Source organism: Accipiter gentilis, chromosome 12 (assembly GCF_929443795.1).
Source record: "Accipiter gentilis chromosome 12, bAccGen1.1, whole genome shotgun sequence".
In the NCBI taxonomy this organism is placed as follows: Eukaryota; Metazoa; Chordata; class Aves; order Accipitriformes; family Accipitridae; genus Astur; species Astur gentilis.
In genome coordinates this window covers 25,972,450-25,993,513 of record NC_064891.1, presented here as the reverse complement: position 1 = coordinate 25,993,513, position 21,064 = coordinate 25,972,450, and the positions used below count along the sequence as shown (strand labels likewise).

General features: G+C 40.6%; 1 protein-coding gene across 9 annotated transcripts in view; it reads left to right on the top strand.

Moving 5' to 3' along the window:
• MAPK10 (mitogen-activated protein kinase 10) overlaps positions 1–21,064 on the top strand; it is a 315,557-nt gene that overhangs the window by 148,615 nt on the left and 145,878 nt on the right. For all 9 annotated transcript variants that reach the window (XR_007507807.1, XR_007507808.1, XR_007507810.1 and 6 more), the window contains 4 exons: positions 594–776; positions 2,961–3,085; positions 18,296–18,359; positions 18,952–19,029. Coding sequence is in view for 5 of the 9 variants with exons in the window: in XM_049815264.1 (XP_049671221.1) it covers positions 594–776; positions 2,961–3,085; positions 18,296–18,359; positions 18,952–19,029 (450 nt within the window). In the remaining 4 variants the exon portion in view is untranslated. The remainder of the gene's footprint in view (positions 1–593; positions 777–2,960; positions 3,086–18,295; positions 18,360–18,951; positions 19,030–21,064) is intronic.

The window sequence follows — 21,064 nt, the reverse complement described above, 5'->3', positions numbered from 1 at the left end:
AGTGCATACTTAAAAAATCAAACAAATTGCTTTTGAGGGGTTGCTGGTTGGGTGTTTTTAGCAAAATTAGCAACAATAAAGTTATTGGAGAGAATAAACATACAAGTGCACAGCAGATGAGTTGAAGGTGACTTCTGTCCTGGGCAGAACTCCTTTAAGCCAGCTGGGTCTTGCTTTCCACAGGCTGAATAGAGAGGGCAGGTGAACATGTCATTCTTCCCTGCTGCACCTGTGTAGCCAAAGTGACATAGAGGCTATTACCTGCATTTAAAAAAAAGGAGTGCAAGTCTTTGGACTGCAAGTTAAAAATAGAAATGGTAACAAGTGTTGACCAAAAGCGAGGAAGTGTATTTTCCCATGGTGGTGGTGGTTTTAGGATTGCACAGTGTCCTCATGTAAGTATAGTTGTAAGAGAGTTTTGTCCTTTGCAGGGTGTAGAACCTGGAGGCATAATGATGAAAAAAGATAGTGACTGTAACGATGTTATGGAGGGAGTTAAACATCTCTGAGGATTCCCTGAGAACACTAAACCAGAAATGTCAGGAGACTACACTGGGGTTTGCATTTTGTTTTCCTTAACTACTGATGTTCAGATATTGATCAGTGGAATAAAGTTATTGAGCAGCTAGGAACACCCTGTCCAGAATTCATGAAGAAGCTGCAGCCAACGGTACGGAACTACGTTGAGAACAGACCCAAGTACGCTGGCCTCACTTTCCCCAAACTTTTTCCAGACTCTCTCTTCCCAGCTGACTCGGAACACAACAAACTCAAAGGTATGTCTAACAAAAGGACGTGGTTCACATGTCAACAGCTACAATGCAATGAAGCGCTTTTTTCACTTTTTCTTCTCTCTAGTTGTACTCCCTTGTAATGCAGTTAGTTGCAGAGACAAATGACTACATGGGGTTTGTTCAGCTGAGAGGCAGCTTCTGGAAATGACTTTTGGAGACCCTGGTGCTTGGGCAGCCAAGAGAACATCCGTTGTCACCGATGTGTTGAGCATATCCCAGTGGTGGTCTGTGTGATGTTTATGTACCACAAGGAACTGAAGTGTTCCTTTACACTCATTCTTAAACTTGAAACACAAAGGAACGGTAGAACTTCCATTGGGAGATCTCAGCATTTGCACTGTTTTGTTTTAGGTGAAAAATACTAGTTCAGCCAGATGCCTGCCTCATAGCTCCACCCTTACTAGACCATTGAAAGATAGTAGCAACGTCAGCCAAAATGGTCTTGATGTAGCTGAGGTTTAATATCTGTTATGGGTGGATTTCTTCTTTTGAAAAATGCTGTGGGTCGGTTTGGACATGTGAAGTAGAGCACTAACTTAATTACAGTGTGACTAGATATACCCCTGTAAAATATAAGTTGCGATGATTTTAATCATATATTGAAGTCTTGTTTTATTTGAACAGGGCATTGACCTTCAGTTGGAAAGAGGGATTAATGTGTGTTTAGTATAGAAAGGATTTCTCACCTCAGCTCTGGAACACCTGCAAACTTGTACTGTGTATCAGTTCTGCACCGCTTGAGTACTTGGGGCCACTTAGTACGGTGGCATGTAATGGTTTTCAGTTGCTTGCAATTTGCATGTCATTACATTACCCAGAATACTCTTCCAATGGCTGCTGTCTCAGCTCTGGGAGCGGAGTGAAAGGTCTGAGCAGAAGCTTTTGTGTATACAGAATTTTATCCTCCTACTACAATAAAACTGAAAAATGGAATTTTCTTGGATTTGGAGCTGATGAATAGAAATGGCTGTCAAACAGTGCTGTTATCTTTTGGATACAGGAAGCACATGCATTTGAGCATACTGAATGCCAGTTTTGGAGATATAGTCACAAAACAAGAAACAGTGCATTAAAAAAATTCTGCCTGTGTGTCATCGTATCATCCCATGCCCTGCCTAAATATTCCACCATAATGTAATGTTAATGGTTTAGTTAGCCCTTTTACTCACCCATGTCTGATGAGATACCTAATAATATTTTTGCACTTAGATCTCTTTACATTCTTTTTCCTTTAATTTTCTTTTTCATTTATACAGAAAATAATTTTGAGCATGGAAGAGCTTAGAACACTACCTTGATAGTAATACTAGAAATATACGTTGTTACAATTTTTTTACATGGGTTTAGATAGTATTATATTTGTTACAAACTCCAAACAGTAAAAACAGTTTGGGTAACAGAAGGATGAGTTTGTGGCCTGATAAGTGCAATGGGCTATATTATCAGGTAAAATAAATTAGTGTTGCAACATAAAACTCAATGTATATATAAGGCAGTGCATTTCTGTAGTGGAGGATGATGTGTCCCACTGATTTAAACTTTGTTATGTGGGACAAACAAGGCTTCAGCAGTTCCAAGGCACTTCCATACCATTATGTGTTGATCCCAGGCTACAGATTTGACATTATTGCTTCTAATGGGATGCCCGAGGATAAGCCTGGTACCTATGCCTCACTAATATATTTAATGCCTCCCAGCAGGCTAGATGAAAAACTTTAAAACATACAGAAAAGTTTGGATGTTTTTCTGAGCCATCGTAAGAGTACCTGTAAGTTTCAGGCTTTGATTTAGTAATGCCATGATTTTAGACTTCATTATGCAAGTTTTTGTTTTCTGATCCTGACAATAATACAGATACCTCAAGCACATTTTTCTTGGGTATATTATTCAGCCCTCTACAGGGAATCTGCGTACAACATGTAAAATCTTATTGAAGCTTGTTAGGGGGCTTATGGTATGCAGCCCTGATGTTGGCACCTTCCTAATGAATCTGACCTAAAATGATTACTGAAGAACTCTTGATATAACAAGGCTTGGGGCAGAAGTACATACAAAGAGTCTCTAAAAGGGTTGTGTCATTGTTACTTTACTAACCCAATTAACCCTCCTCTGGAAGCAGCGATTGTTTTGTACTAATACTGTGCTTATCTGATTTCATTGTTCTAGCCAGCCAAGCCAGGGACCTTTTATCAAAGATGCTAGTCATTGATCCGGCCAAGCGAATATCAGTAGATGAAGCCTTACAGCATCCATACATTAATGTCTGGTATGACCCAGCAGAAGTGGAGGCGGTAAGTGGGGCGTGACTCCTTACTTCAGACTGCTAAACGCAGATATGATTCATAGATTCTTGCTGCTTGATAGCAAGCATGCTATAAACAATGTTGTGACTGTGGTGGTCTTTGGATTTACATTAAATGAGATCTGTAGGGACAGGATGTATCTCTTTGTTAGATTAACTGACAGTAGATGGGAGAAACAAAAACACATCAAGCACATGAAGCCATTTTCTACTTTCTTCTAGACAGCATGAAGAAAGGATTTTGAACCTAGTAGCTCACCTGTTTTTTCTAGTTATATAAGTCAGTCTGGCAAGATACTATCTTCCTCTCTAAACCTTTCCTTGTGGAGAACAGCAAACATCACTTCCTATGTTTGTGTTCAAGGATATATGTGGAGAGGAGGAGAATTAAACAAAACAATACAAAATCCTGAAGTTGGGATTCAGAAAAATCTTAGCAGGACAGAAATTATTCATTATAAATGAAGCAGGGTATGTGTTTTCTTGAGCCACAGTTCAGTGTTCAGTATCAGGTACACTGTGTGCAAATAGAAATGGAGTTTTTCTTATAATCCTGTCATGCTCTAGACACCTCTCTGTATACCTTGATGAGTCTGGTATTAACAAGAATATGTGCAATCTGTAGGCACTTCAGTGACATAGTATAATAGGTATATAGTTATAAATTCAGAGATGTTCTCTGTAATACTATGTATGAAATGTATGAAAACAGAGCTCAGTATTTCAACAGGTTTAGAAATCTTACTTAACCACAATAGGAAACTAAGACTCTGAACCTTGCAAAATTAAATCACTGCTGTTTAGCAAGATGCTCCAATTCAGTGTGTGTTCTTGAAAGTGCAGTAAATTTCAGAAGTAAATGGAATGCACAAAAACCTACCAAATTTCATGTGCATAGGATTTTTGCAGGGTATGTTACTTAGGAGTGCTTTATAGAGGATGGTCCTGCTATCTAGAGAGCCTTTAGTTCGTGTGTCCTGTTTAGTTTTCCTCAAGGAAGAAGTTTATCAGTCTGAATCGTAAACATTTGCTAGCCTGCAATATTTTACCCCCTGGCATGTACATCTTAGTTTTCCTCTTGAAGATCTCGTTCCATTGTCAGATACTTTTGTTATATTTCTTTGCATTTCTTAACTCCATTTTATGGAACTACTCAGATGTTAGAACTCAGATTTTAGTCCCTCTTTAGATGTGCTTTGCCTGTGAATTTAACCATGGAGAGCCACTTCTGATGCAGAACAGGAAGGGAATTTGGTATAGTGGATATTTTAATGTAATGATTTGCCCAATTTCGAAATGTATGCTCTTAGTTGTATTTCACATTAAAGCGAAGGATGAATTTTTGTCATCATGAGGTTGCCCTTTTAGAGGGAAAATCTTGCCACACACGCCTAGAATTACAGTTGATACTGAACCCTGTATTACTGTCCTCTTACACAGAGATCAGGGGTACATCTGTGGTTGAAGAGACAATGGTTTAATTTCTGATTGTACCATAGAGTCCTCACATGATCTAGAACAAACCACATCCTTTCTCTGGATTGTGATGGTAAAACAGGAATAATAATTATTCATTTTGCCTGCCAGGTGAATTGGCTGGAATCTAATGAGCCCACTAACTCTCAAAAGCCTGCAGTAATTACATTCTAGTTCACTGAGGCATTAGTCTCTCACATGCACCGTAGATACCTGTACAAATGTGGTGCAACACACTATCAAATCACATTCCTTGTGTTTTCACTCTTGGCTGCATTTCATTGTTCAGTAAATGACTACAGAAGGTGTAAAGCAGTGGAAAACCAAACTGTCATTGCTCCCATAGCACCTCAAAGAACAGAGGACGTCCTGTGATAAAGGAACAGCGCCTTTAAATGTTCAAACACTCAATGTTGTCCCAGTTATTTGTAGTTTGCATCTTCGTCTGAATTGCATCTTTTTACATAACCCTCTGTTCTTTTCACCTACCGGGTTCTTCGCACAGTTATTGTGTAGTTAACATGAGCTGAACATCAGTGTCCCCAGCTGCTTTCTCTGTCTCTCTTAGCTTCAAAGCTTTTTCTTCCAAAACACGCCTTATCTTGTCAATAACATACTATAGAGTTTGTCATGAGTACTTTGACAGCAAAGTGTTATTGAATTGCTTTGACACCAATCACTCTATGGTACAGAGACCCTTCTTCTTTTGGGACCACAGCAGGTTAAAAATCAGGAGAGTTCAGGTTGTGTGCAATGTAACCTAAACAGAAGAACATGGGATTAATAAATATTCATTGTATTTTGTCAGAGTACTAGGAATTTTAGAAAGAGCCTGGCTTCACTTAACACTCATTATTTTTCCAATCTCATTTTCAGAGGGAAAGTTGAACTAGAGGACTTTCTTTTCGCAATTAACAGTTTATTAAATTATAAAATTCCATCTGTTCATGCTGACACACCTTCAGTGGCTAGCTGTGAATCATTTACTAATTATTTTCTGGAGAAAACTTTACTTGGTTGGATTTTCTTTCCCTCTTGATTGAACTGTTGTAGTATAGTCAGTCCATGTTTTTCATCTGCATTGTCTCAACGATTCAGTAAGTTTCTCGGACAGATTCATGGTAGATTAGTGGCTTTCTGTTCTTTCTCAGAAGAGTGTCCTGAGGTTCTGGGACTGCTACTAACTGGCCGTGCCTCTACGAGGAGTGGTTGTTGCTACACTGGAGAGAAAGTTTACTCCTGCATCCGTGTCACAACTTGTCACTTCTGTCTGAACGCTTGATGTCTGATCGGCTATTAGTTCTTTACAAGACAGTAAAGTACCTGTCTATGATAAACTTGTTTGTTGGCAACATGAGTGATTTGGTGCTTCAAGCATTAAGTACCTTACTTCCTCTTGGGAAAAGCTGTGTTGGTGTGCACAACAGGCTGTGTCCATCTGCCTGTGACCTCACACATGTACTAGGGGAACCTAGTGTAACGTCTGGAATACCTTTTGGAGTATCTTGTAATACTGCGGTGCCATCTGATGTCTTAAATGATTACAGTTTTGTGCACTAGTTCACATTATGCCATAAACCCCAGGCTCTGCATGGTGCTAATTCCCTTGTTCTACTTTGGTGTTACATGTTGTTGCAATTTTGTATTATTAAGGGTATTGGATAAAGAATTGAATCACTATTACAAGGGTCTTTGCATCTCAAATATATACTTCACTGAAATATCTGCCTTGTTACAGTTGCAGAAGAGTTAGGATCAAATTCAGTAAACATTTCCTAATGCCATGCATTAAGCGTGTCATGGGCAGTGGGGAAATGACTGTCGTTTTACGTATTTTTGTTACATCTTTTCAACTTTGTAGCAGTGAGTTGGTACTCATCTAAAAACATCCCACAAATGAGGCTTTGAGAGGTTGGTACTTTTGCTGATTCATTTAATAGTCTGTCTCTGAATTTGTCTATACTGAATTAAACTGCAGAAGTTTTAACAGGGTACAGTTGCATGGAGAAGTAGTATTTGAATGACGTGTAAAAACCTAAAAATGGTTTCCTGGCTCATTAATGCTATTTTTGGGGGGAAAAAAAACCCCCAACAAACAAACCCTCAAGGACGTTGGTACGAAGAACAAATTGCGGTCTGATTCTTCCAGGTTGTGTAGCTCTTAAGTTTCCCATTCCAATTTGAAGGGAACAAGTCATTTTTCCCTGTCTTGGTAAGCTATTTAATTAATGTGTGCAATGAAAAAACTGCACCAGCACATTTCATCAGTGACTTTTCTAATTAATCTCTAGATCTAGCCCACTGAATTTTGGAAGGTGGAAGTGGAATTTACATCTGTTACTGGACCTCAGTTCTGCAGCAGAACCTGTTTCTAGATGTAAACCAGAAGACAACTGTAGATTAAAGTACTGTTGAATTGTGTTGAAATCCTCACGGTACTAGTCTAGGTCCTTTTTGTAGACAAACTATGCCACAGTTTGTGAAGCGTTTAAAAATATCTCATGGGAAAGGAAGAGAAATGTGTACTGATCATTAACTGTTTCACTGAATGCAGTTAAGAGTTTGTCCCAATGTGGTCTCAACTTTTTGTGCCTGTCTATCTTAGCTGTGTTTGGGAGCCAGCTTATATAAATTAAGGACAAAAGCAAATTAAAGACTACAGTCTAAATAGTTTTTTCAAACCATTTAGCCCCATTTTTCCTTACAATTATTCATGTGCGGATTTAGGATCTGTGTTCATGATTGGAATAGATTGACAAAAGGTTCACGCAAATGCGTATCAGCCTAAGGTGAGTCTGCTACTATAAAATTTCTGTTCTCAGTGTATAGTAAGTTGCATGAAATCATTTGTGTTCCCTGTCTGGAAGATTTAAAAAACCTTTTTTTACAATTGTATTCAGCAAGTCTTGTGTCAGAATCTGGCTTCTAGAACTGGTCTCATCCAAGGTGTGTAAATTTATTTTTCCTGAGAACAAAGCTTTAGGGACAGAAATTTAAGAAAAGCCTAGGTATCTTTGACTCAATAAAAGCTCAACACTTCAGTTCTCTGTTGTCCAGATTCTGACCCAAGCTGAATTACATCACTGTGGGTGTGATGAACAGGCAGATCAGAACTCCTCTGTCAGGCAGAGGGATCAGAAGCACTTCACAGAAGCTTACTAGGTACTGCAGCATTCTTCATCTTTTCTTCTCTTCCTTTACACAAGGAAGTACATTGTATTTGGGGATGTGCCTATCTACTAGATTTCAAGTTGATTTCTCTGTTGATTCCTGGCAAAGGGAGAAGAAAAACCAGATAAAAGTCAGATTTTACATTCTGTCTTTCTGTATCACAGAAAACAGGTACTGTCATGCTTTAAAACCAGCTAGCAACAAAGCACCATGAAGCCGCTCGCTCACTCCTCCCCGCGCCGGCCCCCGTGGGATGATGAGAAAATATAAAGAAGTGTTTGTGGGTTGAGACAAAGACAGGGAGGGATCACTCACCACTTTATGGTCACGGGCAAAAGACAGGCTCAACTTGGGGAAGAAACAAAATCAATTTAATTTACTACAAATCAGATCAAAACAAGGATAATAAGAAGTAAACCCAAACCTTAGAACATCTTTCCCTGACCCCACCCTCCTTCGGAGCTCAACCCCACTCCTGGTTCTCTCCACCTCCTCCCCCCAGCAGCGCAGGGGAACAGGGGATGGGGGTTGGGGTCAGCTCCCCACACCTTGTCTCTGCCGCTCCTTCCTCCTCAGGGGGAGGACTCCTTACTCCTCCCCTGCTCCACCGTGGGGTCCCTCCCACGGGAGACAGTCCTTCACGAACTTCTCCAGCGTGAGTCCTTTCTGCAGGCTGCAGTTCCTCACAAACTTCCCAGGTGTGGGTCCTTTCCACGGGCCGATCTTCAGTCACAGACTGCTCCAGTGTGTGCTTTCCCATGGAGTCACAGCCATCTTCAGGGGCATCCCCCTGCTCTGGCGTGGGCTCCTCCCTGGGCTGCAGGTGGGCATCTGCTTCCCTCCATGGGCTGGCGGGGACACAGCCTGCCATCTCACCACGGGCTGCAGGGGCATCCCTTCCTCCGGCGCACTTCCTCCTCCTCCTCCTCCTTCTGAACTGACCTTGGTGTCTGCAGAGGTGTTTCTCACATTGCAATCCCCCTACTCACTGCAGGTTCCCCTTCTGTGAGAGACTGAAAGAGTTAATGTCTCAAACATTGTGGTGGGGCAAGTTCTGCTTAAAGACAAACCCTGCACAGCAAGGAACCAAGGTGAAAAGCCCATCAGCTAAGACATTAACAGGATGGGGAAGGCATGCTGGCAGCTCCCTGTTCTGATAAGCTGTTCTGATACAAAGATCAAACAACGGCCGTGTCTGCAGGGAAGAAGAAGTTACTCCACAAACGACCCCCAAGCCCAAAGGCTCACAAACTGCTCATTAACCTGACGAGTTCAGGTGCCTGCCCAAAGGAGGGGCAAGGATGATAAAAAGGGCACAAACTGAAGCCCCAAGTGCACAAGCCCACCAGAACTGGACCCCTCAGCTGACTGAACCAACGCTGGACCCAGGACTGGTGAAATCTTTCTCTCTTCCTTTTTCTCTGTCGTCTTCTCTCTTTCCTTTTCCACAATCCCTACACCTCATCCATTTCAAGACATAAACTGTTGACCAAGTCTGAGACTTAAGAGTAGATCTAGCCACCCCTGGGCCTTTCTCTGAGGAGGAGTCTGGAAAGCAAGGGGGTCTGCTCTGAACCTCCTGACTCAATGGGAAGGATCTCCTTATTCCCTGAATTGATGTATATGGTTACATGGTTTCCAGAAGTAGTCTTATGCCAACTCCTGTTGTGAGAAACCCTGCCACCTACTACCACACCTCCCCAGTTCAGTTTGCTTCTGTCAGGAATAAAATCTTTAACTGATCATTTGGTGTCATTTCACCTTAATTTAGCCTGAGGGAATTTTGAATTAAACATGACTCCCTGGTCTGTCCAGTCTGGGTTGTGACACCTTCTTAAGTCTGTTCTCCCAGAGGCGCTACCACCGTCACTGTCTGGGTAGGCCTGGGCCAGAGGCGGGTCCGACTTGGAGCCGGGGAAGCTTCTAGCAGCTGCTCACAGGAGCCACCCCTGTGGCCCCTCCCCTGCTGCCAAAAAAACCTCCACCACACAAACCCAAAACAGGTGCTAACCACAGTTTTTGCCTTGCCTTCTCCAAGCAGGCCTTGTCTCTTCTTAGAGAAGTGCTTCACCCCACTACCTCAAGCTTCAGTGATTTGTGTCTATTTCACAGGCTAGGTGCCAGAGGGTACAATAGGAGCCTTAGCTTTTGAAAGCAAAGTGGGCAGGCGAGGGTGGAGTGGAGGGAGGAGTGGGAGAAAGGATGGACTAGCAAAAATGAATATTGTGCTGCTTCCTTAGGGAAAGTTTGCAGAGGACCAGCTGGCACCTTAATGAATTCTCCTTTAGGATTTGTAGCATGACAAGACTCTATGAAGCAACCCTGCTTTTTGACAGACTGCCCTGCAAATGTGCAGGCCAGAGAACCTGAGAAGAGAGCGATAAGAAAATGAGTGATGGAGGTGCTTTTGGTTGCTTGCATTGTGCTTAACTTCCCACTGTTTTTCCTGATTGCCCCAACTGGGACTTAGAAGCCTGCACTGTGTTACATCTGCCCACGTTCACTGCACTCTCTTTTGTAGTACTTGATAAGCACTTTGCCATCAAGTGAAGTCTTTCATCATGTGACTAAAGGTTTGGTAGTGGGGTGGGGTTTTTTTGGTTTTGGGTTGGTGTTTTTTTTTGAGTCCTCTTCCTATAGTGTATAACACAAGGCAGGATTCCTTCTACTACCAATAACCCTGTATGGTAGAGATAACACAGAAATTAGGATACAGAGGTATTAAACAAGATGGTGTTTTCAACCAGTATAGCATTGGGGTGGGAATGTAGTTAACTTAGCTGTCTAGTTAGATTACTCCTTTTCCCCAGTAAATGGCTTCATCAAAAACAGCCAGGCATCTGTTGCACAGTATTTTGGTTCAGAGGCCTAGGAGGACAGGTAACTGAAAGCATTTAATGTGACAGGAATTTTGAGGTGAGCTGTTGCAATATCATGAAGTATCAGTATGTGCTGGAGTAGATCATGAAGAGCACTGAAGACAGTTTAGGGAATAAGCAGAGAATTTGTTGTCAAAGTTTAACCTGGAGGTAACGACCCTCTGCGTCTGCCCAGGTTTATGAATGTGAGTAGAACAGATAAAATAGTCCTGTCCAGTTAAAAAGCAGACTAGTGAGATGCTTACAGTCCCTTTTTCTCAGTCTATTAAAAGTTTATGGTCTTTCACAGGCTGTACGGGGGCAATAAAACTATTATGTCTCATCCTAATGGGCAAAGACTGTAACACAAATGTGAAGTGGTAGGAATGCAATACCCTTTCCCCCCTGATGTGTAACACCATTAAACTCTTCTGGTCAGCCTTAAATGCCATGTTGTGATTCCCTGATACAGAGAGGAAGGTGATATGTTATTAGATGTGGTACTTGTTATTCACTAACAGCAGGAGGTTACTGAAACAGTGCTGTGACTCTTCCACAGACTTATACATAAGAAAGAAACCACATCCAAAGCCCTCAATAGCTCTGTAACAGCGTATTTACACTTAGAAACAGGCCTTACACAGTTTTTAAGCTTACCTGTGGAGTGAGTGGATAAGCTAGATTTTGGATTTAGAAGAAATTCTGATGTCTAATGTACTAATCTAGTTAGCTAGCTTTTTGAGCCCACTCAGCTTGTCGCAGTATCTTTGATAATAAAGTCACAGTTCTCCAGAGCATACATCGTAGCTCTGATATTAATTTGAATACTGTTACTCACACTTAAGATAATTTGTGTGTTCAACCAATTATAACTAAAATAAGTGTTTTTAAAAAATATGAAAATATGCAGATAATGTGTGTTTATAATTGTGTGGAATTCCCAAGATTTTGGGAACTGTTGAAATCTCTTATCAATCTTCACACCTAATTTATATGTAGGGAAATCAGAGTTCAAAGGGGAAAAGTATTAGTTACTAATATTACACAGGAAGTATATTGTAGAATCAGAATAGGAACCTATAGACCTTGCTTCTCTGTTTGATATTTCATTTAAAGGTTCCTTCTTCCTGTATGTTAGATGCAGAAACTGTCTCGGTTCCGCCGTTAAACAAACACTATGTTTATTACTCTCATGTTATGATATTTACTTTACCTACGTATCAGCATTTGGACTATTATCAAGAATAAATGAGACACACGATACCTTTTCTCTCAAAGTGCTCTTGTTCTATTTTTAGGAAAGAAGATATTTCTAACATCTCTTCCGTCCACACGTAGACTATGCTGTTTATTGTAGATACGTCCCTGATGACATACTACCTTCCCTGTTTTCTTGTCTGAAAATGCTGTGCTTGAGACTTTGTTTTCATTTACACAGCCGCCTTTTCTTGAAATTGCTATACATTTTTATCCTTCATTGAGATGATCTGTGAATAAATCCCAAATCTGATATTTCATTTTTCGTATCTCCACTAGTGCTTATGCGATGCTGCCTATATGCGTGTCACTGTTTTTATCCCAAAATGTTTAAATTGTTTGTGGACAGAATGGATTCCTAGACACGTGCTTTAGAATAGCCTTAGCATTGCCACCTAGGTGGCTCCGAAATCAAATTTCAGAACACTTGTGCTGGTTGTTCTCTAGGACTGCATTGGCTTGAGCTGCCTGGTCTGCAGTCTAATTCCTTCCATACTGTTGGCAGTAGAAATAATTCTGGGTAGGAGAGATACCTACTTAGCGGTATCAAAGTCACTTTCTTATGCAAGACTGTGGCTGCTTTCTATTCCTCTCCTTAATCTTTCAATGATTATGTTATTTCATAAAAAATTAACCACGTATTTTTTGGCCAAAAAGATTTGCTTGCACATTTCTGGAAGATGTTCTCTTAGAAGAATTTTTGCTGTTTGTGGGCAATTGTTTAGGACTTAATCTTGCACATTCTTTCCTCGCCTATAAATGACTTCATTTTGGAACCTTTTGAATATCTGTGTGATCTCATATTGGTTCCTACTTGGGAACTGTATTGTTCATTCCATGGGAACAAGTCTAGTAGTAAAATTTGCCATAGATTATTATCTGATGTTTTCTGTTAACTGGTTTCAAAAATTGTCTTAGATTTTACTGTATCTGTAGTTATTGCTTGTTATCTGACATGCCATCCGTTAGAAGAGAGATTTCTTAGAAAACGGAAAGATCAGACGTTAAAAATATTCCTTTTAAGCATTTCTGTGTTGACAGATTTTTACAATAGTGATAGATTTTGTGGGGTTTTATTCACTGTAACTCATGCTGCTTTCGTTATTGGTTTTATTTTCATAGGACTTCTATTTCACTGAGGTATCTCTGCATCTAGGACCACCCACGAGGGGCTGAGCTGTGAATTATCATTCATTTTCCTGTGCATGCCAACCTGTGTGTTACCTTTTATGAATGTGGTGCTGTTTCCTACAGTGCTTATGAAGAGCGCTTGGTTTGCAGTTATCAGTCTGAGGCCCTGTCCAGGACAGAAACTGCTGCTGTATTGTCTTAGCCCTGTATAAACTATCTATGACCAGCTGTTAAATAAAATCTGTTCAAATGAATTTCAAGTTTCATACTTTGTCATAAGAAAAAAAAAAATCACCCTTCTCTTATTTTACCTGTGTGTGCTGAGAGCATCCATGATGATGGAGAAGTGCTTCTGGAGAGCTCTGTGACCTTGGCAAATAACACTTCAAAGAAGGTGTCACCTTCACTACATGTGACACTTAATGGCAAAATCAAGGCTGTCAGGTTGTGCATCTTTTCTGATACTCTTTTCTCTTGCTCAGCCCTGTGTGTATAGTTGTTGTATTTAAACTCTTTGGTAATCTGCCACAGGGGGTTTTTTAGCAGTCAATTACAGTTTGGTTTTCTGCTTAGAGGTCGATGGTGCACATCTGTTGTCTCACAAAAGAAGTTTGCAGCTCTGCTTTGTACACAGGCATGGATATTTCCTCTAGTCAGCGGCATCTATCCATTTATAGCTGATTAATTATGGAAGCTGAACACAGCTTCTGCAGCAATCTTTTTTGATGTCAGTGAGAAGTAGTGGTTAGAGAAGAAAGAGGCATTTATTTTCTTCTTTTCCAAACCAAACTGTAGCTTTTTCCAGCTTGCTGTTGTATGTATGTGCAAGCTGTTCAGTCATCTCTGTGTCGCCGAGTAATCTTGACTCCTGCTGCATGGTGTTCTTGCAGTGCAGCTGTTCAGAAACAGTTCAGACCGCAGTTTCTTCGATGCATACTATGTGTGGAGTTTTCCAAAAGGCTCTGCAAAGAGTCTAAGGAACGGATGGGCACAGAGGTACCTCTTCTTCCATATCCATAGTTGAGATCGTGCCCAGCCCACTGTGGAGTCCCTGGGCCATACAGGGTAAATCCAAGGCCCTTGACACTTTCCTCCCTAGTTAAAACGATTTCAGGCCTCTGGTGACAGCACACTGGTGTATGTTGGCTTGCACTGCAAAAATAAATATATAAATGGTAGCACTAACACAATCTAGGTTGTAGCAAAACACAAAGGAATTTTTATATTCACCTGTTATGAGGCTTTAAGCCATTTAACAAATTGTTTAACCTCACACCATTAATTTTTACAGCCTCCATTGCCTCTGTTATTTGTATATTGCTAATTCTATCGTTGCTTTGTATGCTGCTCCACAACTACTGCTCCAGACCCTGTGATTCTGGGAACAGATGCAGAACTAAGCCTTGTTCCTGCCAAGCTTTCTAAAAACAGCTCATCCCAAGGTCTTCGCTATGCTGGCACTAGCTCTGCAGAGGCAGGGACAGAGATGGCAGGATTTATTCAAGTGTGAGTGAGCTCCAGCCCATTTCCTTTGCTTTCTAGCAGTAGCATACAAACCAGTCCGTGTTGCTTTGGGAAAGTGAGAATACATTGGCCTCAACATATGTTTAGCTTTTTTCCCTAGTGAAAAGCTTTTTCTCCCTGGATATTTGAAAGGTATTTAACAAATCCAATATTCTCCTGATGTTTATCTGACCACATGAAAGAAACCGTGTCTTTTGTGGACTTTGAGTTTTGGTTGTTTTTTGGGCTTGGGTGGTGTTCTGTTTTGGGGGTTGTTTTTTTGTTGGGGGGGATTGTTTGTTGGTTTTTTGTGGTTTTTTTTTTTTTTTTTTTAGGAAAAGGTCCATGTGGATATTTTCTGGGGTTTTTTTGTAATTTTTATTATATTCAATGAAAGTTAAATTTAATGCAAAAATACTTTAAAAATCCATTTGTAAAATGTAAAAGCCAAGAACCACTGAAACAACAAGGTATTATTGTAATATCTACAAGAAAAATTTAATTCATTCCTCGTCTTCCACATCCCAAAATAGATTCTATTCTTTGTTATTGTTGCCAGTGCAATTGCTTACAAATCAGTCTCATTTGGGGAGAAAATGGCTACCTTAAACTGAAGCTAGATGCTGCCACCCATAGGCTTGATCCACACTCGGCTTTGAATTAATGCTAGTTTAACTGTACTTTTTCTGAAACCTATGCAAACTAAACCATATAAATCTCAGTTGGGATGTGCTGTATGAAGGATTGGTAAGAATGTCTGTAATACTGGAGCTGCATCCACACAGAAAATTAATAGTGATAAACTCAGTCATTTTTTAAGGCATTTGAGTTAGGCAGCAAAGTCATTTTTAGGCCAGCATTTGCACCAAGACTGAAATCAGGTGCCCAGAGGACCCAAGTATGGCAGCTGCTCTGTCAGCTCCATGGCTGTGACAATACTTATGTTAAAAACTTCTCTTCCTTCCTTGAATTGTAGAAACTGGTTTAAAAAAAAAAACCAAACAACAAAACCAAAACAAACAAGTTAGCAGAAAATGGGTGGTCAGCCTGGAGGGGATTATCTAGGTTGATAGCAATGTATTAAGCTTTGTCATTCTCATTAAGATTAATGAGGATCATGGTAAAATAAATTAATTCCTGAAACTGTTGTGGTATTCTCAGCTCAGCTCTGTGCTTTCAATCAAGGAAAATACATTATAAGGGCTTATTTCCTTTTATCAGGGAACTTAGATGGGAAAGCTTTACTTCTCCCAGCACGAGAGCGCTGGCCTGGCCTCTCAGTGGAGCTCCATTCACCGATGTTCTGCACAGGCTTTAGAGGTTATAGATCCTGCCTGTGTGAAGAGGAGGGATTTTTTCATGTCATTATCATGCTGAATATTTGTTACCCTTGGCTCTCACATTCCTGCTGAGGGCCATGTTTTATAGCTGTGGGTTCTGCTAGCTCACAAATAAAGGTCTGCAGTATAAACACTGGTACAGCAGTAGAATGCTGTGCAGGTGCAGTTTCGGGTATCCTGCAGTGTGTGAAGTACAGAGTTTGGTTGCTCTCCCTTGATTGTCTTCATAGAAGAATAGCAGTTTGGTAACAAATGAGATAATTCTGGGCTCTCTCCCTGCAAAATGTCTTCATTTCCAGAATGTGTTAATCTAGGAAATAATTACTGCTGCTTTTCTTCTTGCCTGTTAGCCAATTGTGCCTGCTTAAGATGTAGCTGAAATAAATTAGAAGAGACATAAGCCAAAGATTTTGTGGTTGCATGAACTGAAGACAGGAATGTGCATCTGATCACTTGTTGCTTTTCATTTTGTAATTTGTGTTGGGGAACTGAAGTAGTGAAGGAATCTATCCTCTTATTTTTGGCTGGGGGAGAAATACCACTGTTTCTCTATGGAATGTGTAAAAAGAGTGTTTATGTTTGGTAGGAGCAATTTTACCCACAGCCTGTGCTTTTTGTAATCCCCTCCCTGAAGCTTTTATAAAGAAAGGTACTTGCAGGATATTCTTGTCCAACTTGGTTTACCTGCTTTCCTTCCACCTGACAGAGAAGCAGTGGGTCTGTCACTGTGACTCAGACTACAGCTCAGCCAGATGCCTCCCCTGCTGCTACCATAAAAGCCAAGAGCCAGCTATGTAGTGGAGCTGACAGCCCCTGTAAGTCTCCTGTAAATTCCTAGCCCCCCAGGGTTTCCTTGTCTTCGCCAGCTTTCTCTGCTTTCCCCTGGTAGGAAACACATGCTGCGGGGCTGGCTGAGTGGCTGAGCAGTAGTCCAGCAGGCTCAGCTGGAGGAGTAGAGCGAGCTTACCGCGTCCCACTGGTCAATGGTGAGGCTCACCTGCTCTCTTTTGTAGCATTCAGCTCCCCGATATCATAATCAGCAGAAACATGAAATCCCCATGGAGATTGCATCGATTTTGGTTGAATCTATCTTAGCTTCAGGACTGACTGGAAGGGACTGAGAAGGGTTGTTATGCTGAATAAGAGAACAGCTGCATTGGTTTTGGAATCCGACTTCTTACGTGGTTGTCTTACCTTGCTGACAAAGTGAAACCTCAGGTACCCCTGTTGAGGCCTGGCACTCACTTTAACTCATGGCACGTGTTTCAGGTTACCTCTCTCGGCACCTTCTCAGGTATGAGACTTGGCAGTCCAGGACTTCACCCAATTCCCTTGTCTTTAGCCCCAATGCAAATGTCACTCTGCAGGAACTTCTCTTGTTTTCAGTGGGCTTGTCCAGTTCAGCTATCGTATAATTCTCCTGGTCCATATTCTGCCACTGAGTTATTACGTTCTCAGTTGTATTTGTAGCGTGCAAATAGCTTAATGGACAAACTCTCAACTTCTTAGTGAATCAGAAAACAGGTTGGTAAATGTGCATTTAATAGTAGGATGTTTTGAAAGGGATGCTATGGCTGAATGCCCAAGATGAAAGTTAGAGGAAATACTTACGAGTGAGAAAAGTATTGTAGATTGTTTCCATCTTCATTAGATACTCTTACCTCAGATGCTGAAGCTTCTTGGTAGAAGGAAGGAGGAAAGAGTCCTCTGCCTTGCTTGGCTGCTGTATTTGGCAGCTAACATCATGAGAAACAATGAACGCATGGCTTAGTTGCCCAATGAAAGCAGGTATTCAGCCTCTTGGAAACTCTGGTTGTCTTTGTCTCAGTAAATTCCAGGATCTGCTACTTTTGTGACATTCTCATCAACTAAAAAATACAGTAAAAAAAAAAACAAAAACAAACCAAACAAAACCAACTTTCTGGTCAAAGCAAAGTTACTTCAAAGTATGTATACTGGAAAGCTTGGGAATTTGAAACATGGATCAGAAATTCTGGCAGGGAGATTTACTTGAAAATTAGAGTTACTGTGAGAAGTTTGTATAGCAGCAAGAATGATGTCTAAAGGGCAACTTAAAAATGCAGATAGTAACAATACTACTAATTAATCAGGCTTGGTATTTGTCTGGTACTCTGACAGTACTTTCTCTGCCAGTGCAAACAATCTGTGTGGAGTTTCTGGGCTCAGTATAAGCACAATGGCATTGTTGACCTGGGTTCTATTTCAGCTGCAACTATGCCTCTTGTTTAAAAGAGGAAAAGGAAGAAGTATATTGATTTCTTCTACATAAAGAGTTGAATTCCAGAAGTGTTAATCCCTTTAATATTCAAATGTGTTTCATGTGGTTTTGCATGTACAGGATGGATTACAGAGGGAGAAGAAAATTGACCTTTACTTAAATTACTTCTAATTATTTACAATATAACAGACAATCGACTAAATGTCTTTGTTTCTCTCCTGCAGCCTCCTCCTCAGATATATGATAAACAGCTGGATGAAAGGGAACATACAATTGAGGAATGGAAAGGTAATCACAGTTTATAATTATGTGAGAAGGGGTATTTCAGTGGTGAAACGGCCACATGCCCACCACCAAGTGCAGCTGTGTAAAACTAAAAGAATTCCTTTGACATGAAGAATTGACACTAGCCCTATGAACTGGTGCTTTGGTAGTCAAAATATAAGAAATGTCCTGAAGACTATCATTATCTGCACAGGTTAATGTTAACACAGGAGGTGCAGAGTTCAGTGCTTCATTGAAATCTAAGGGTGTCGTCTGGAGAACAGGATAGTGTTCAGCAAGATGATGCATCAGAATTTTACCCACAGTAACAAGCACTGTATTACTGTTCTGCTTCATTTCTAGATAGTGCAGCATTAAACAATTCATGTTCTAGTTTAACACTATTTTCTCAATTCAGCTCCAAAAAGAGATGATAGGAGAGGAGGAGAATGGAAGAGAGAGGTCTTAGGCAAGTAGAGCTGTCAAGACTTAGGAATACAAGGCAAGGCAGACCTAGGGAGCTCATGGGAGGACTAGAACTGTTTCATGATAGTTGTTTTGTTCCCGATCACAGGCAGTAGTTCCTGTTTATAACTGTTGGAATCCTCTCTTCCAGAACTCATCTACAAAGAAGTAATGAATTCTGAAGAAAAGACTAAAAATGGCGTAGTAAAAGGACAGCCTTCTCCTTCAGGTACTCAGCCCCATTGAATAAGTTTGATGTGTTGTCTGTACTGACAAAAAGAGAATGGAGACAGCTGAAGCATTTGGGCCACACTTGCAGTTATGTAGACCAGATAAGAAGTTTTTATGAAATCCAGTGCTTCTAATGGGTTGACCTTGATTAATTGCTCTCCAGTGTCATGTTAATACTTAAAAATTGGTCTGCGTGCTATTTGAGATAATAGTTGTCCTGGTATTTTCTATGGAAAGATCTGTGGTTAAAGGATATAATCCTGTGGGTGGGGAGGCTTATCTCACGCTATTATTATTGTACTGCTTATGGATGGATAACTGAACTAATACTCTGCTAGCTGATAAAAGCAAAATTGGTGATGTTAGCACGTAGCCATCTGTTGGACACGCGATGCTGCACTCCCACCCTTGTAAGCATCTGGTACCTACTCTGGTAGTTTATCCTTTCAGAAGTCTGATAACATTAGAACAGCTTGCTGACAAGCTTGGTTGACACTTCGATGAGAAGGGAAAGTTGTCTTTAAACACAGATTCTTAAAGTTCTGTCACAAAAAAATCACAACTAAATTTTATCTGAGGAAAATTCACATCAGCAGTCTTTTCACAGGAATGCAAACTGTGACTGCCAGTACACAGAAATACATATTTGTGAAGGTACACTTTCACTGGCAGACTTGAAGTGCCCAGATTTTGAGCAGTGTTCCAGTAGCATTTATGGGTAGAACTACCTTCTGCAGAGCCTCTCCTCAAAGTAAAATAATTTGATTCAGTGTTCTCTGCATATTTTCAGAGATATTTTTTTTTGCATTCTTATTTTCCACTTGCTGCTGAGCTAACAATGTTAGAACAAGAATGTCTCATTAGTAACTGACAGACAAGGGGAAACATGGCAACAATGCAGGAAGTTAATAGAGTGCTGGATGGTTATATTAGAGTGCTAGCATTGCACCTGGATTTTGACATCAATGAAGTAAGATATTGAAAACAAACCATTGTGTTCTTGCTGAGTAGCAAACAAAGTATAGGACTTGCAGATTTAATTTACCAAACTACTGTACCACCGTTGAAAAGAGATCTGGGGCCCTGACGAGTATCTGATAAATCCTCATTCTTAAATCTCTCTCCCCTACAAAATGGCAGTTGCAGTCTGATTTGTGATCAAGAAACATTGTAGTTGCTTGTTTCAGGAATTAACTACCCAGGTATTTCTTTATGTATTCCATGTTCTGTTTTTCCGATGTGGAAGGTTTTTATTGTTTATGTAAAACATTTCCCAACATAAAAAATTGCCATTTCTTACCTGTCTTTCTTTTGCTGTTTCCCTTTGGCTGTTTTTTGATTGTTAGGCACCAACAAGTATAGCAACTATTTAAAAATTGCTCTGAGATGAGGCTGTTTTGTGTGTCTGACAATTTTTTTCAACTGAACAAAGTACTGAAAGAATGAGGTAAAACGAGTCACGAGTTCTGAGCATAAGGGAAAAGAGGGAGACTCTACACACACATTGTTCATTGGTCGGTGTTTTTGCCAAGAATTCAGAAGGCTAAGATTCGGCGCTGTATCAATAATCATATCAAGCAAGCTGGAGATGAGTTTCTGTGATTACTTAATCAGAGCTTTTGGGGAGACAGCTGAAGTTGAGAGCACCAAGGATAATAGTTGCCCATTGATACTGCAGGCTACATAAGAGTGTCTGTGTATCAAGGCGTCGGTCACTTAGTGCTTCCTCTTGTCCTGTGAAGAACTAGCTAATACAACATACAAGCTTGAAATGTGGGGCGTGGGGGGAACCTCAAGTGCCCCTCGTGCTCATGATCAAAATTAACTGTGTCTAAAACTGTTCCCAACAGATACTTCTGCTGCCTGTTCAAAAAAACCTCTGTAGACTACCTTGTTTATTTTCAAAAAGCTTTTTGTATTGTCTTGCCTAAATCTTTTTTTGCTGCAGTTTAAGTCTGTTATTTCTTGTCCTGTCTCCAGAGAACGTGGAGAACAGTTTCCTCCATCTTTCTGGCCGCTTTTAGCTCACATAA